Raw genomic sequence first — 16499 nt, 5'->3', positions numbered from 1 at the left:
TTTCAGTACTATTTTCCCTGTTTAACTCAAGTTATACATCTGTTTACATAAATGGGGGGCTAAGTGGGTTAAGTGCTTAGAATAAGAACAGACAACGAAAAACGAAAATTAAAATGCTGCAAAGCATCAGAATCTCAAGCAACTATGAACGAATCTTATGAGAAGAGCAGCAACAGCACAGCGTGCTCTACACCCACAGCTGGGGCTTTGCCCGAACGCCACCACGATGTTAGCGACACATTTTACACCAGCCAGCGAAAGGGGAGGAAGTACGTGTTTCGGGTACGGCTGGACATCAACGGCTTTACACTGCAGCGAGAATCACCCAGCGGCACTATAGTCAAGGAGCAGACTGTGAAACTATGCGACATTGTTGGGGCGCGTTGCATGCGTCTAAAGAAGACCCGCCGCCTGGCCGTAGCCAGTGCGTGCGCCTGCAGCAACGGCAATCCCAACTCCCCCGCAGCCTCGGTCAACCGCAGTGCGGCCACGCCCAGCAAATGCAGTACGGCCAGCAAGGAGAATTATCGCTGCGACGACGGCGATGTGAGCGCCTACCTTTATGTGTTTGCCTATGTCCTGAAGAAGAAGAGCCTGCGAAGTGAGTTCCACAGGGAGCGCACTGTTCTCACACTGCGCTTCCGGTCCTTTGACACCTTTGAGGACAATATGCGCGAGGCGGATCGCTGGTACCGCGCTCTGCGCTGGCAGCTACACCGCACGTTGGAGAGCATCTTCGTGGTGCGGAACGAGGAAGATCGGCGACGTCGTGTTTTGGTCATGCTCAATCCAAAGTCTGGGTCGGGAAATGCCCGTGAAGTTTTTAATATGCATGTCACGCCGGTTCTGAACGAGGCCGAGGTGCCGTACGATCTGTACGTAACGAAGCATTCCAATTTTGCCATTGAATTTATGAGCACCCGCTGTCTGGACGCCTGGTGCTGTGTTGTTGCCGTGGGCGGCGATGGACTGTTCCACGAGATAGTCAACGGACTGCTGCAACGCGAGGACTGGGCAAAGGTGCTGCCGAACATAGCGCTCGGAATTATTCCGTGCGGTTCCGGCAACGGCTTGGCCAGGTCTATTGCCCATGGATACAAGTGAGTAGAAGGTTTAGAGTCTCTGGTAAATGTTATTTGTATTCTGGGTCTCCTTCAGCGAACCATACTTTAGCAAGCCAGTGCTGGGGGCCGCCTTGACCGTCATCAGCGGCTGCAGCTCTCCGATGGATGTGGTCCGAGTGCAGCTCCAGAGTCGTTCCCTGTACTCCTTCTTATCGATTGGCTGGGGCTTCATTTCGGACGTGGACATTGAGAGCGAGCGCATTCGTGTGATTGGCTATCAACGCTTCACCATCTGGACCCTGTACCGCCTGGCGAATCTTCGCACCTACAACGGCAAGATCAGTTACCTGCTCACCGAGCAGCAGCAGCCGTCGGAACAGGAGGGGGATACCTCACACACTCCGCAGCTGAAGATGCAGACCAGTAGAAGCTGCAACACCCATATCGACAAACTGTCCAACACAACCAACAACAACCCGAGCTTCCATCATTCCACCGAGTACCTGCCGCATGAATTTGCGGATGTTATCTCGCTGGAGACGTCTATCAATCAATCGTTTCGCTCCCGCTGTGACAGCTGGCTTTCGGGCGGGTCCCGGCGCAGCTATTACTATTCCATATCGGAGAGCATCTATCATAGTTTGGCGGACGAGAGCGACATTGCCGTTCAGGCGGCAATTGCTCTGGAGAATCGCCAGCAGAACTTTGGGCCGACGAGCAGCCTGCCGGAGCTGGACGAGCCGCTACCGGAGGACGAAGGATGGCTTGTCGAGGAGGGGGAGTTCATCATGATGCACGCCGTCTATCAGACACATCTGGGCATCGATTGTTATTTTGCGCCCAAGGCCCAAATGAACGACGGCACCATTTATCTGATTCTCATACGCGGCGGCATCAGTCGCCCCCACCTCCTCAGCTTCCTGTACAACATGAGCACGGGCACGCACCTGCCCGAGGTGAACAACGAGTATGTGAAGGTGTTGCCGGTGCGGGCCTTCCGCCTGGAGCCACACGACAATCACGGCATCATCACCATCGATGGCGAACGCGTCGAATTTGGGCCGCTGCAGGCCGAGGTTCTGCCGGGCATAGCGCGTGTGATGGTGCCGAAGTGAAGAACGACAGGATGAATTTCAGTCACAGGAGCAATATAATCTCTTTATAGGAATCTCTGCATTTGTATTTGTAGCAAATATTTGTTATTGGTACTTAGGGCTGAACGGACGAAACGAAAGCCAGTGAAAGAAAGATGTGCATTCTTTTTTCCATTTTGTAGTTGGCATGCTTCTACAAAATACCTATATTGTTAACATTTTTCAACATTATGGCAGTTATTAATAAAAATTACAAGCATGTATATACAATTTAAAAAATAGCCGTCCCTCCAACTGTTTTTATTTCAGAAATGGGCAATCGTCTTTTCTCTCTTTTTCGTGGTGGGATATCCTCTCTTCGTGGAGGGATTTTCATCGAAAATGTTTTTTGACCTTTTTTGATTAAAGCTTGTTTCGTAAACAATCCAATATAACGGATTTCATAAAATTAGCCAGTCTTCTAGAAAAATGACTCATTAATCGGAGAAAATTATGTGTTCAGGGCTGATGGTCCCAGCTACCAACATACATATATATAATATAATTTCTGATCATGGACAGAGAACGATTAACCCATTAAGACCAGACCAGAGGGTGTTTAAATACGCAAGAACATTATGAAAGTTTAGGTAAAAGATATCGTGGTTTTTTTTAAGTTAAGAGGAAGTATATGACAGATCTAGAACAAGAATATATAAGTAGTATTAGTTTTGCGTTTTAACTCAAGCTGTTCACTTGCTTAAATATAGGGGTGCTAAGTGGGTTAAGTTTGTTCACTCATCTCACCAATGAATGAATAAAATTTTGTGCGCTCCTGTAAACAATTCGTTGGAAAAAAGTGAAAAAACCGCCAGCTGTTCTGTGTCAGCACATTCCATACCAAGAGAGAGGCTCTTGCATACCAAAGATATACAGTTTTTATCCGCAAAAGCAGCGTCAAGTGTTTCAATATGTCGTCCGAGGAGCTGGCGCCAATAAACGAGCAGGACCTGAAGAACCTTAAGGAGCGAATGAAACTGATTGTCGAAGCGGATCCCAAGCAATACCACAATGATTTCTCCCTTAGGCGGTATTTGCGCGCATTCAAGACCACAGATGACGCATTCCAGGTAAGATGTCACCTGAGCCCACCCCCGGCAGACGGCTTATTTTTTTTTAACCGCCCACACAGGCCATACTGAAGACGAACAAGTGGCGTGAGACATATGGCGTGGAGAAACTGGGCGAAATGGACCGCAGCCAGTTGGAGAACAAGGCCCGTCTGCTGCGCCACCGCGACTGCATCGGCCGTCCAGTCATCTACATTCCGGCCAAGAACCATGGGTCCTCCACCCGTGACATCGATGAGCTGACCCGTTTCATTGTGTACAACCTGGAGGAGGCGTGCAAGAAGTGCTTCGAGGAGGTCACCGACCGCCTGTGCATCGTCTTCGATCTGGCCGAGTTCAGCACATCGTGCATGGACTACCAGCTGGTGCAGAACCTCATCTGGCTGCTGGGCAAGCACTTCCCGGAGCGCCTTGGCGTCTGTTTGATACTTAATTCGCCGGGACTCTTCTCCACTGTTTGGCCGGCCATTCGTGTGCTGCTCGACGACAACACCGCCAAGAAGGTGAAGTTTGTCAGCGATGATGTGGATCTATGCCAATATCTGATACCCGACATTCTCCCAACGGACATGTAAACCGGTCCCATCCCATCCGTTTGATTCAAATTTTAGTTGTAGACATACATATCTCTAAAGAGAAAGAAACCAGTACCTAAAGAAGGCGGAGGGGTGGCGAATGTCGCGAGGTGGAGGCTTCTGAGCGCTTTGACCCTGTGTAGTCTATGTGTAAATCGATGTGTTTAACAAGTGTTGATTTTATTTTATTACCCAACCTACTAGTACAAGCGACTCTTTTAGATAAAGGTTTATCTATGCGCATATTTATATTGTATATAGAATGAGTAGTAGACCCCCATATACCTTGTATTCGTATCTATATCTATGTATATGCATGTGTCGATGTGTACAGAAAATAAAGTTCTAAAACGAAACTCGCAAAGATTGGGAAGCGGACACATCACACTTGGGTAATAGTGGCCGGCGCACACCTTCGCGACCCCACCTGATAGTGCTCCAATTTTAGAGTGCTTATCAGGTGTGCCCAGACATGATATCAATCATAATCCACTTCTACAAAGATGCGACTCTTATCTAAATAGTGTTTATTGATTGGGAATGACATTCATTGATTTCAAAAGCTTGTTATTTTGCGCCAGTAGTGGGCTTTTCTGCGCTAATCAACACTGATCAGAGGTGCTCTTCAGGCACTGTGGCTTTTTGTTGCAGTCTTAATTCCTCATACGCAATTATTTTTGTATAGTTTTAGTATGGCATTTATGAAGTATGATGAAAATAGAAGATAATTCAAGTGTTTGGATAAGTGAGCATGGAGTGAGTCTACCTGTAGGTCCAGCGATTTAGCTGTTATTTTCTAGAGTTTTTTTCATTTATTTGCAAATTTGCATTTGCCAACACTACTCCCTCCACAACTGGTTATCAGCTGGAAATGAAACCAAACTCTCGAGCATTTGATAAGAAAAACTTGAACCCCCACGGACTAGCTATGAGACTCCCCAATAACAACAAAATGGAAAAGCCAATCAACCAGCTTGGGGCGACGGTAACGGCTTCTGAATTTCAGTAAAATATGGAGTGTTCACAGAGAAACATGTCGACCCCCATATCTGATGAGGCCCCAGTCCCGACCCCGCCTGCGCCTGCCACAGTGGCTTATATAGCCGCACTGGACGTTGGCACAACTTGTGTCCGTTGCTTTGTGCTCGACGAGAAGTGCCTGGTCAAGGGGTCGGCGGTTGATGAGGTAAGTTAATTGATCGTTCGTTAACTGCTGGCAAAATTTAATTAAAATGTGCTCTCTGTCTGTGTTGTTAGGTGGAACTATTAAATCCGCAGCCGGGCTTTTTCGAAATTGAGCCAGAGTGCTTGTGGCGCAAGATTGTGAATGTGATAACCCTGGCGATACGCGGCAAGTGTTTTTCTCCCCGCTCTCCCCTCACACAGCATGCTAATTCCTCGGGTGCCCGTTGCAGATGCCAAGCTGACGCCCGCGCAAATCACCTGCCTGACCATCTCGACGCAGCGCTGTACATTCCTCACCTGGAACCACGAGACCGGGGAGTACTATCACAATTTCATAACCTGGAAGGATTTGCGGGCCCACGAACTGGTGGATGAATGGAACAGCAGCTGGACCAAGCGCTCAATGAATAGTGTCTCCTTTGCCCTGTATTTGGTCACCAGACAACCTCGCTTCCTGGCCGGAAGTGTGCTCAAACTAATGAATGGCCAGGTGACGCCGCGACTGCTCTATGAAATTAACAACAACAAGCGCCTGAAGCAGGCCCTGCACGAAAACAAGGCTCGCGTAGAGCTGCTAGACTCTTGGATCCTCCATAAGCTGCGCTCTGGCAATGGCAAGAACACAAATGTCGAACATATCACCGATGTAACCTCGAGCACAGCCACTGGACTGTACGACCCCTTCACGCTCAGCTGGTCGCCCTTCATTAGCTGGCTCTTTGGCTTCGATGTGAGTGCGAGATTGAAGGAATTTCGAAAGTGTATTAATACTCATGGACTTCCCATTCTAGACAAAGATCCTGCCTCGCGTGGTGGACAACGGCTACAAGGACTTTGGACACGTTCATCCAGCCGCCTTTGGGCCGGGCTGGGACAACACCAGCATACCCATTGCCGCCTCGCTCAGTGACCAGGCGGCGTCCATGTGGGGCTCTCAATGCTTTAAGAAGAACGACGTGAAGGTTACCATGGGCACCGGGGCCTTTCTTAATTTGAGTACGGGCTCCAAATGCCGTGCGGCAACCAGCGGAATATATCCTCTGGTGGCCTGGCAAATCAAGAACAATTCAAAAAGCCAAGGCGCCGTCTACTGTATCGAGGGAGCTGCACATGACTTTGGCACTGTGGTTACCTGGGCACAGTCCTGCGAGCTGTTCAAGAAGCCAGACGAAACGGCGCTGATTGCGAAGTCTGTGCCGGATACCAACGGTGTGTTCTTTATGCCCGCTTTCAGTGGCCTGGGGGTGAGTGCGCAGTACAGCACGAGGATGATAAACTCATAGACATACAAGTGTATGCCGTCTTTTATAGCCTCCTGTGAACGATTACCGCTCCGCCAGCGGTTTTATAGGTCTAACACCGTCCACTACCAAGGCCCATATGGTGCGGGCCTTGCTCGAGAGCATTGTCTTTAGGCTGGTCCAGCTGATCGATGCCACCGAAAAGGAAACCTCTCAAAAGCTCAAAGTCATTAGGTAATGTCCTCCTTCTATGCTCGCATTTTCTTCCACTAAGAATACATTTTTCTTCCATCAGAGTGAATGGCGGCGTCTCTCGCAATGACTTTGTCTGTCAGTTCTTGGCTGATCTTAGCGGCCTGAAGGTGGAGCGTGACGAGAACACCGAGTCCAGCATCATGGGGGCCACATTCATGGCGGGCATCAATCATGGCATCTGGAAAAATTTCGAAGATCTCAAGTGTTTTCGCAAGGTGGAACGTGTGTTCGAGCCACGTCTCAACGTCTACGAAAAGGTTATTGAGCGCATGGACAAGTGGTGCGGGGCCATAGACCGCTTCAGTGAATGGTACTAGATTTTGTGGACTGTGATCCTTATTCTACTTTTGGGCATTACTCTCTATTTGTTATACACTAAAGATATTAAATTACTTAGCGGCTAGTCAATATATGTAGATGTGGTAGTTAAATGCTGTCTGTCGGTGCTCTCAGTGACTCAGTTGAAGCGCTGCTGGAAATTCTGTTGCTGGTTGAACATCATCTGCTGCTGTTGTTGCTGCTGTTGCTGTTGCTGCTGTTGCTGGTGGTGGAAGTCCTGCTGGTTGCCGGCTCCGGACAGACGCACCCGCTTGGCATTCGGCTCGTTGGGATTCATCTGCTGCTGCTGCTGCTGCTGTTGCTGTTGTTGTTGCTGCTGCTGCTGCTGCTGTTGTTGCTGCTGTTGCTGTTGCTGCTGCTGCTGCTGCTGCTGCTGTTGTTGTCGCTTGTTGTCCGACTTGTCCTCCTGGTCGTCATCGGTGAGGAACTCGCGCTTGGGATACGGAATGGGGCAGCCCGCAAAAACGTCCTGCGTCGGCAGTGGCTCCTCCTGGAAATACTGATCCTGCATGGCCTGCTCGGAGGTGATGCGCTTGTTGGGGTCCATAAGCAGCAGCTTCTGCAGTAGATGGAAAGCCTTGCTGTCGGGCTTGATCTTGTGCCGCTCCATGTACTTGGCCAGAGAACAGGTCGAGTAGGTGGAGCGCTTAAAGTCTTTTGTCAGTGTGTGATGCTCGGGCATCTTCTTGATGTCCTCCCAGTCCTTGTCCTGCGGAAAGCCCATCACGTTGAAAATGCGGTCCAGCTGGTCGTGATGGTATGGATTGCTGGTCTTGATGTCCTCCTGCCGGCAGTGAAAAATCGGCTCGGATGTCAGCAGCTCGGCAAAGATGCACCCAATAGCCCAGATGTCTATGGCCTTGGTGTAGTGGCGTGCACCCAGCAGCAGCTCTGGGGCGCGATACCAGAATGTCACCACAACGGGGTCCAGGTCGGCCAATGGCTTCAGGGGGGCATTGAAAAGCCGGGCAAAACCCATGTCGGCTATCTTAACGCGACCCCTCTCATTGCCGTCGCCCATCACCAGAATGTTGGCTGGTTTCAGATCACGATGCAGCACCCAGTTGCTGTGCAGATAGTGTATGCCATCCAGAATCTGGTACAGCAGGCTCTTGACCATGCCCCGAGGCACAACCACTTGTTTTTTGGTGGCCTTGGCCGCACGGTGGAACTTGATGATGTGCCACAGATCGTGCTCGGCATAGTCGATGAGCAGGAACACTTTTCGGTCATTGTGCGAGAGGAATACCCGTATAAGGGTAATCACGTTCTGGTGCTTGAGCTCCCGCAGCAAGGCGATCTCTCGGCACGCAGACATGGACAGACCGGTGCCGTCGATTTGCTTAAGTGCGTACTCCTTGCCATCGCTGTAAAAGAGAAACAATATTCAATGTTTTGCATTCTTTCTCCGAACAGCGCTTCTTCACCTCGTCTCCTTCCACTTGGCCTTGTACACGTGGCCGTAGGTGCCGCGGCCCACCTTGCAGCCCTCGTAATTGAACAGGTCCTCTACCTTGGTGCGCTCCATTTGCGTTTTCATTTTAAAATCGTAGTCCATTGCTAAAATAGGCCAATTTAATATTCAATCCAACAAATTGTTTGTAAATTATGCGGCCGCCAAATCAGCTGCTTTCCGATACCAACTATCGTTATCGTTATCTATATGCGGTATACGTTCACACTGTTATCAGCCACAAGCACGTTTCATTTGTTTTGATTTTTGATTCCGTAAAAATTCACCGATCATGGCTAAAACCAAGAAAAATATACGAGCCAAGGCTAAAGGAGCTGTAGGCGTGGCCAAGCAGAAGGCGCAGGATGTGCAGGCGCAGCTGAACAAGTCGGAGCGCCAGGAGCGACTGCTGCACAAGACCCTCACGCCCAAGAAGACAACAACGAAGAAGGAGAAATCGGCACTCAAGCACAAGAAACTGCTGCAGCGCTTCGCCGACTCAAGGAAGGAGCGCAAGAATGTCCAGTCTAGCAAGAAGAAACCCGTCGTTGGGGATCTGAAGCCTCTGCGCGATGCCCTGCCCTCGCTCTCGGACCTCTACAAGCTGGTGAAGAGCAAGTCGAAGGATGCCACCGAGCAGACGGCTCTCACCGAGCCCGAGGCGCCGCTAAGTGTCAAGCAGAAGATTAAAAAGAAGCGCGCTGATATTGTGAACCGCGCCAAGTCCTTTGAGAAGCTCGTCAAGGACAAGCACTTCAAGGAGAACCCCCGTGGCGTGATCGGATCCCTGGTGCGCAACAAGTACCGAACGATGGAGGAAGACAATGAATAGACTGGGATACGTATCCACCAAAAGTGCCTGATCCCAGAGGAAAGACATTGCTTTGCACTTTCGATTTATTTATTAATTAAGATTTATCATTAATGTATATGCATTAGGTATAGTTTTATCATTTATCATTAACGACAATGCATATAAATATTACACATACGAATGTAAGTTGTAAGCAATTAATTTTAAAACGTAGACGGTCAACATAACGCAATTTTAATTCGAAAAGATTGAATGTGTGTTGTGTTTTGTAGTGTAGTGTAGTCTGGGTGTTCCACCTCTAATGGAGAACAGAACAGTGTCTCGGGGCTATGTCTAGAGCTACAATTACATCAAAGAATGGATTATATACTCGTAAATCTGTTTAGGTTGCTGTTTTCTTCTGTTTGTTTCTTCTTACAGTGTTACATCTACGTTGTGTTTATTGTTTTATTAGCGGGTGTGCCGGCTCCTTACTGTGAGATCATTAAACGCTTGACAAACACACCAATCAATCAATCGATTCTCCGCCTGCACAAACAAAACAAAACAAAAACAAAAACAGATATTCCCCAAAAGTGGCCTCTCTTTTCATGTACAAAAATTTCGAAAGCTGTTTCTGGACATTGATTCTAATCTTAGTTATTCACTAATTTAGGTTACAACCTAACGCGTTACAGTGTGATTCTAAACGTGATTGCAAATATATGTCGTTTTTTGTGAGCTGGGAGTAGTATGGGGTTCTTGGGGGGTACATATACAATAGAAGAAAGTATATATCAACTATTTCTAGGTGTTTGCACATTAATTTTGAAACAACAAACTTAGACTAATTTGAATATGGTTCTCTCTGCGCGTTTTCATCCTCGCTGTTCTACTTGTTCAGCAGAAACATAAGCAGCCTGCAACAAGACACGAATTAGATGGAATAAGTAGATGTATTTATGTGCAGATGTATAATATATGCAAGGCTGCCTACCGAAAATTGATGCCTTTGTTGGCCAGCATACGATTGCATTCGCTTGAACCGCTGCCTCCAATGCCATCGGGCAGCGGCAGCACATAATAATCACTCTCAGTGTTCTACATACATATAAAAAGAGAAATTCAAGCTTTAGCATTGAAAATATTTGAGAATATGCATTTTATAGAGAGTAGCCCACCGTTTCTGTAAACTCGTGCTTGTAGATCTGTGTCGACACCTTCATGTCGGAGAATGGGCCCTTGAGGGCAAAGAAATGTATGCTCATGGGCGTGCTGGTCTTGGTCTTCAGGATCAGCTGATAGGTGATGGTGCGCTCGTTCGACTGGTGCGGATCGCGCTGGCTATTGTTGATGCGCGCCTTCACCACCCACTGCTGATTGAAGGCCGAAAAGCGGGCCGTCTCATAGAACAGCTTGTGTACATACTCGTCCGTGCGATAGGGTTTCATTTGCAGATCTGAAGGAAAGCAATCATTAAATACAGACTCTAACCAAAGCGCAGTCTTTTCCTCTCACCATTAAAGATAATCTTCTCATAGCTGAGCAAATCGATCAGTGTATTGAACATCTTCTTCTCCTCTTTGATCTTCAGATCGTGGGCTTCGAGGGCAGCCATCACCTCGTAGCCGGACTTCTTGGGGTGCGAGCAATTGCGTTCGTGCTCGGTTGCTGGTTAGAATTACAGAATTACAAGATTACAGAGTTAGGGGATTGGGTTTCCATAAAACACTGGGTGGCACTCACTCTCGTGGTAGGGGCCGCGCCACTGGCAGCCAATGCGATGATATTTGCATTTAGTGGGACGCTCCTGGCACTCGTGCTGTTCATGACGTTCGAGAGATTTATATGGGAATTCTTTATTGCAAAACTGTGGACGAAACGAAAGTCAGAGAGAGAGACAGAGAGAGAGATGAAACCCGTGTGATGCATACCTGACACTCGCTGGGCAGCTCGGAGGCGGCCTTCTCTACGGCCAGGTTACGTGATGCAGTGCTCTTTGATATCTCCACGCGGCAATTGGGGCACGTGGCAATCTGATCGCGTAGGCTGCAGAATGATGAAAGGATATGCAAAATTGTTAAGGGAACGATTTAATTTGTTCAGTAAGAGAGGAGAGCAATGGTTGTGTGTTCAGGGTTCATGTTCATATGTAGTATATTCATACCGTCCATCCGCCAGAAGGTGAGTGAAGCAAGCGGCGCACATCAGGTGGCCCATCTGGCACTGCAATTGAACAGATCAGAGGAGAGAAAGATTGTGGTGTTAGCAGGATCTCTTATCAAGACATTTGATTGGTACCATATGAGTATGGATATGGATATATTTCTATATATATGTATGTATATATGTACGAGTAGATTGAAAAACTAAAGCAAAAGTGGAATGAAAATTAACCTGCAATTAAAGAAAAAAGAAGAAAAGTTTGCTATTAGTCAAAATACGGCCTTTATGTGGGGATGAAGTGAGTGTGTGTGTGGAGGGGGGTAATGGAACGTAATGGACATTTTGTGTCGGATGGGATGGAGTGGATCGGATAGATAAATGTGATCTGTTTTGGGGGGTGGGGGAAAGGAGGAGGTATAAAGAGAGAATATATATAGTACAGAGACCCCGTTGGTCTTGTGTTTCATTCGTTGGGTTTCATTCCGAGATTCCGATTCCGATTGAAATAAAAACGCTATGTTTGATTTGGTTTTATATTGCATTTTCCAGTTTGCACTTTCCTCTGCAAATTTATTGAAATCAGTTTTTTCTTTTTTTTTTTTGAGGTTTTCCCATTTTTATCGTTTTTTTTTTTGTTTTTGTTTATTTTGTTGTATACATTTTAGAGTATTACTTTAATACTACGATGGAGTCTGGTTCTAAGTACTTAGCATTTACATTTACAATCTTTTACTTTTTTTGCATTCTTTTTTGTTTACTTTTCTTTGTCTTTTGCTTACAAATGTTAGGAGATCGACTTAACTAGGATTAATCATTAGCAGCGATAGTTAGAGGGTGTTAAAGTCTAGTCAAAAATTATAAAAATAGATTCCTGATTAAAGGTCACAATTCTTTATCGTTTTATTCGTGTGTATTGGGTCCAATAGGGGCCACTTAAATGGAGCTGGAATCGCTGTATCTGTGTCTGTATCTGTATCTGTGTAGTTCTGTATCTGTAGTTGATGTGTATTTCTTTTGGAATTGAATTGAAAAATGGTTTTCGAGGAGAAATTGATGGATATTGTTGGGTTAGTTTGTTGAGTGAATATTCAGATAAGGGACGGGACGGGACGGGACGGGACCGGACGACGCCGTTGTCGTTCAAAGTTCGTCGGAGGAACCACGTTGTCAGCCCTCATATCATTATTTCTGTATGGTTCGTAAGTTATTTCGGTCTGGGGGTATGCGGGCCTCCTTCATTTTGGAATTTCTATTTCAGGAATCATCCGCCGTCAGAGGAGGCGACATATGCGACCATTCCAGAGACAGAGAGAGAGGGAGAGAGACTTTCAAGCGATAAGCAACATTGTTCGATTGTTTGATTGTTCGTTTGGTTTGTTCATGTACATATGTATGTACATATGTATGTGTATATCCCCAAATACAGACAAACACGTATACAAATAGATATATAGAGATGCATCTGGAAAGGGAATGGCAATTTCGGAGTCAGTGTCGCCTGCAAGTTGAACGAACTCCGAAAAGTCCGCAGAGAGAGCTAATTTATGACCTAGAGCAACTGCAGCACCAGCAGCACCAGCAGCACCAGCAGCCTTCAATACGATCCGATTCGATTGTTTTTTGAAAAGAAGAATCTTGACCCGTTTTATCCCCGCTTCGTGCTTACTCTATCATGCATCTGGCTCTCTAGCTCGGGCTCTCTCACTCTCTTTCACCGATGCAGACACAACAGAACCCAGCTGATGATGTTTTTGTAGATAATAAGCCACGAGAATGATGGAAGGGGGCAAGTGGATGAAGAAAGCGGGGTAGGTAGGCATGTAGGTAGCACGAAAACATGCTGCAGAGATCACACACACTAGTACGAGCATTCTCTTTAACAGGTATATGTTTTACCTCTCTCTCTCTCTCTCTGTCGGACACCCTAAGAAAACACACATGCACATGTGGCAGACAAACTGGTAAAACGGGTTTATTCTAGATTACACGTCTATAGATCTAACAGCAAAAGAAAGAACAACCTGCAATAGCATTCTGATTGTTTCACGTAAGAAACAGTCTCCTTAAAAGCGTTTCCTTCCAGCTTTTCAGTATTGCGTTGTTTGTCAAAATCCGAATCCAGGAATCCAAGTACATTTTCCCCGGGGACCGAACAGCTGATTTAGCCCATGCGGTGTGCAAGAGAGGGACAACGAATGTGTCAAAACAACGCAGCTAAAGCAAAACAATAACAGAGAGCGTGCACACACGCACACACTTTGTGTATATGTATATGCGAGTAGTACCCACACATACTAGCAAATGTCAATCAAAAGATATAGAAATGCAAAAGAGGAAAGTAACGATGGTTTCTGTCCAACTTTCTATAGCTTCAGAGGGCAGGCAGATAATAATTAATTTTCTGACTTATGCGGGTTGTTCTTCCTCCCCAATCAAAGCGGCAAGAGACCTTTGGACGGGATATGATTCATTTGCTTGTAGGCTTGGTCACGTTTTGGCAATACAGTGGGAAGGGGTCCTGAAAACGCAGACACATTTCCTGTTGGCATACTATTTTAAAGATTCCCTTTCGAGCATTGCTAAACCATTTTCACCGGAAGATTTTAGTCATTAAAATCATTTATGCATGTATGTATGCCAGTTGAAGCCCACCGTAAAGACGTTTCAATGACGCAGTTATAGTATTTCACGGCACATGTATGTATATATGTATGTATGGATGTGCCCACATATGCATGCATGTGTGGCTGGTTTTGACGAGAACGAAAGAGAGCGAATTCAACCACGCATTACGTAAAAAGATCTAAATTCTCAATATTTGAACAAATAATTTTATCAATCAGAAGAGAATAAGCTATCGCATGAATGAAAAAGAATGGCCTTAAAAGCGGAATGAAAGAGAGGAAGCTGAAAGAGACACACACGCAAACTTATTCAAATTGAAAGCATTGCAAGCACTTTTGGTGATGGGGCCGAGTCGTAGCGGGGCAGCTGCTGCTAAAAATAGGCCAAATCGAAGCAACACCACATCATACATAGATTCTACGGGAAAGCCAGCAGCAATTCCTATTCTGATTTCGGCTTCGTGACGCAATACAGAAAACTTTTGCAGTAAATGTTACTGCGCAAATGTCAGCGGGGTGGGGTCGTGGCAGGGGGAGCAGAGCCAGCCCACAGTGGCCCAGAGTGTCAAATGCAACGCGGAATTGGAAATGAGTGCCAGGCGGGGGTAGGTTCTGTCGCCCGTCTCTAAAACGCAATAAAGTGCATTAGACACAGAGTGCGAGCGAGAGCGATATGTGTGTGTATGTATGCTACGTAAGCGAACATTGGGGCCCTCTCTCTCTTTAATTCTGATATGCGCAGCAGTAAGAAATAACCAAAAACGTGTGTGTGGGGGGGAAACAGTTGCAGCGGATGCCTGGCATTGCTGTTTGTTGTTTTCAAGGCGAGTGCAAGGCAGCGGCGACGTAACAGTCGTAGCAGCAAGCGAGAACGAGAGCAAATAAATACACGCAGCATAGTGCACTGTCGGTCTCGCTCTAGCACAGCTGTGAGAGTAGTGCATTCTGGGGGCGACGGAGGGAGTGGGTGGATTTTCTCTTACAGCTGGCGATTTGTTTGTATACAGAATGGTACACACACACACTATTGCTCTCGCACACACACGCGCACAGATAGAAAAAAACAGGCCCTTTGTTGTAGTTTTCCTGTAGCTAAAATTTTGGGGGAAAAAGAAAAGAATTTCGGGCCTCCACGCTGCACTCACCTGGTACATGGCCGTTTTGGGCAAATCCAGGCAAACGGCACAGCAGAGGGCTGTGGAGATGCGGTAGGCCAGCTTCTCGTGTGTTCCCGATGCCGCGGCAGCGCTTGACAGAGCTCCCCCCGAACTGGAGGAGGCTCCATCGAGACATGGTTTCTTGGACGGCGGCTCACCGCTGATCTGAGTGTCGAGTGGCACTCCCACTACGTTGTTGCCACCGCCCCCGCCCCCGCCATTGCCACTGCTGCTACTGGTGCTGCTGTTCGAGGTGGAGCTAGCCGAGGTGGAGGCCTGCATCACCTGATTGTCCCCCAGCATTGGCAGAGTGGATGTGGGGGGCTGCTGGGCCGCGGAACTCGAAGATTCCACATTTGACATGGTTCTCTTTATTTTTTGTTACTTTCTTTTTAAACAGATTTTTTTTTCGATTCGTTCTAAATAAAATGTCTCTAACACACACACACAGGTTTCCAAATTGACGCTTGCTCTCTTTCTGACGCACACACAAACACCTCGCACACTCAGTGCGAGTCAAACAGTGTCAAACTGCACTTAACTATTGCACCACACAACAACTTTCTTGGCTTTTTCCAATTTCTTGCAGCTCAGCTCTCCCGGGGACACGGGGACCAATTTAGTGCATTAAATTGTTTTGTTCCCACTCAGCTCAGTTCCGTTACAAATCGTCGTCTGTGCTTGCGATTCGAAAAAAAAAACAAAAGTAAGGCCTGCCAACTACGCGGTAACTACACATTTTCTACATGATGGGAGGAAAAAGAGGGTGTGGACAACAGATAAACAGATAAAAATGCAAGCCATGGCGAGGTAAAATCCACCTCTTTTGCCCAATATACCATGAAGACGAGAAGCCGATTTTTTCTTCAAGGTATTTTGTCCTCACTCGCGAGGTGAGGTTTGTACGAACCTTGTCATTCGCGTTTGCTGTTTTTCCCTGTTTTCCATACCCTTTTTTGTAGCCCATTAAAATTACGACTCATTTTTTCGTCGCAGGAGAGAGCAGCACTGTGACCGTCGAACCCTCGGAAATATAAAATATATATATACATATATAAGAAATAATATATATATATATATATCGTCACAGTTTCAAAGTAAACCGTAAATACTCTGAAGAATTGTATTAAACTTCCTCATATTCCCCGTTTTCGATATTCGGTTTACTATTACTAACCTAAGCTCTGAGCTTATAATTTTATCCGATTGATAAATCGATTTCCTACAAGACTGGTTAACTTTAAGCTCTCATCTTTATTGGATTGTTTATAAAATAAGTCTTAAGCGATAACGGCCATCAACAATTTCCACTAAACTAATTTTGTACACGCTAACTACACCGTTGATATATATTAACTACATTTTTATACATCCTTATGTAATTATCGAAAGCGACACCTGAAGGGGAAATGTGTACGTTTCAAAAATGGTTGGCCCTTTTTTC

The 16499-nt window shown here is 46.6% G+C and overlaps 6 protein-coding genes across 7 annotated transcripts; 4 read left to right on the top strand and 2 right to left on the bottom strand.

The window, feature by feature from the left end:
* Nucleotides 1-44: 44 nt before the first annotated feature.
* On the top strand, nucleotides 45-2439 carry LOC108151324 (sphingosine kinase 2). Its single transcript, XM_017279876.2, has 2 exons — nucleotides 45-1100; nucleotides 1159-2439. The coding sequence occupies exons 1-2, from the start codon at nucleotides 145-147 to the stop codon at nucleotides 2177-2179; spliced, it is 1977 nt and encodes a 658-aa protein (XP_017135365.1). The 5' UTR covers nucleotides 45-144; the 3' UTR covers nucleotides 2180-2439.
* Nucleotides 2440-2920: 481 nt separating this feature from the next.
* LOC108151331 (CRAL-TRIO domain-containing protein C3H8.02) lies at nucleotides 2921-4198 on the top strand. The gene is made up of 2 exons (XM_017279883.2): nucleotides 2921-3267; nucleotides 3330-4198. The coding sequence occupies exons 1-2, from the start codon at nucleotides 3109-3111 to the stop codon at nucleotides 3840-3842; spliced, it is 672 nt and encodes a 223-aa protein (XP_017135372.1). The 5' UTR covers nucleotides 2921-3108; the 3' UTR covers nucleotides 3843-4198.
* Nucleotides 4199-4700: 502 nt separating this feature from the next.
* LOC108151327 (putative glycerol kinase 5) lies at nucleotides 4701-6935 on the top strand. Of its 2 annotated transcripts, none has more exons than XR_001774724.2 (6): nucleotides 4701-5028; nucleotides 5100-5193; nucleotides 5258-5757; nucleotides 5819-6271; nucleotides 6320-6502; nucleotides 6564-6652. XR_001774724.2 is itself a non-coding variant. In XM_017279878.2 (6 exons), exons 1-6 carry the CDS (start codon nucleotides 4855-4857, stop codon nucleotides 6838-6840), a joined length of 1662 nt encoding a protein of 553 aa, XP_017135367.1. In that variant the 5' UTR covers nucleotides 4705-4854; the 3' UTR covers nucleotides 6841-6935. The 2 variants fall into 2 exon arrangements, 1 of the variants encoding a protein (XP_017135367.1); XM_017279878.2 differs by having other exon boundaries at nucleotides 4705-5028; nucleotides 6339-6502; nucleotides 6564-6935.
* On the bottom strand, nucleotides 6863-8514 carry LOC108151328 (cyclin-dependent kinase 8). Its single transcript, XM_017279879.2, has 2 exons — nucleotides 8290-8514; nucleotides 6863-8229 (listed from the first exon to the last, which is right to left on the bottom strand). The coding sequence occupies exons 1-2, from the start codon at nucleotides 8418-8420 to the stop codon at nucleotides 6981-6983; spliced, it is 1380 nt and encodes a 459-aa protein (XP_017135368.1). The 5' UTR covers nucleotides 8421-8514; the 3' UTR covers nucleotides 6863-6980.
* A 16-nt stretch (nucleotides 8515-8530) lies between these two features.
* On the top strand, nucleotides 8531-9375 carry LOC108151332 (protein FAM207A). Its single transcript, XM_017279884.2, has one exon. It carries the CDS (start codon nucleotides 8608-8610, stop codon nucleotides 9145-9147), a length of 540 nt encoding a protein of 179 aa, XP_017135373.1. The 5' UTR covers nucleotides 8531-8607; the 3' UTR covers nucleotides 9148-9375.
* LOC108151330 (cysteine and histidine-rich protein 1 homolog) lies at nucleotides 9199-15764 on the bottom strand. Its single transcript, XM_017279882.2, has 8 exons — nucleotides 15044-15764; nucleotides 11276-11334; nucleotides 11043-11157; nucleotides 10855-10978; nucleotides 10627-10779; nucleotides 10290-10567; nucleotides 10106-10209; nucleotides 9199-10028 (listed from the first exon to the last, which is right to left on the bottom strand). Exons 1-8 carry the CDS (start codon nucleotides 15416-15418, stop codon nucleotides 10001-10003), a joined length of 1236 nt encoding a protein of 411 aa, XP_017135371.1. The 5' UTR covers nucleotides 15419-15764; the 3' UTR covers nucleotides 9199-10000.
* Nucleotides 15765-16499: the final 735 nt, after the last annotated feature.

This window comes from Drosophila miranda, chromosome XR (genome assembly GCF_003369915.1).
Source record: "Drosophila miranda strain MSH22 chromosome XR, D.miranda_PacBio2.1, whole genome shotgun sequence".
Lineage (NCBI taxonomy): Eukaryota > Metazoa > Arthropoda > Insecta > Diptera > Drosophilidae > Drosophila > Drosophila miranda.
This window is presented reverse-complemented; position numbering and strand designations above follow the sequence as displayed.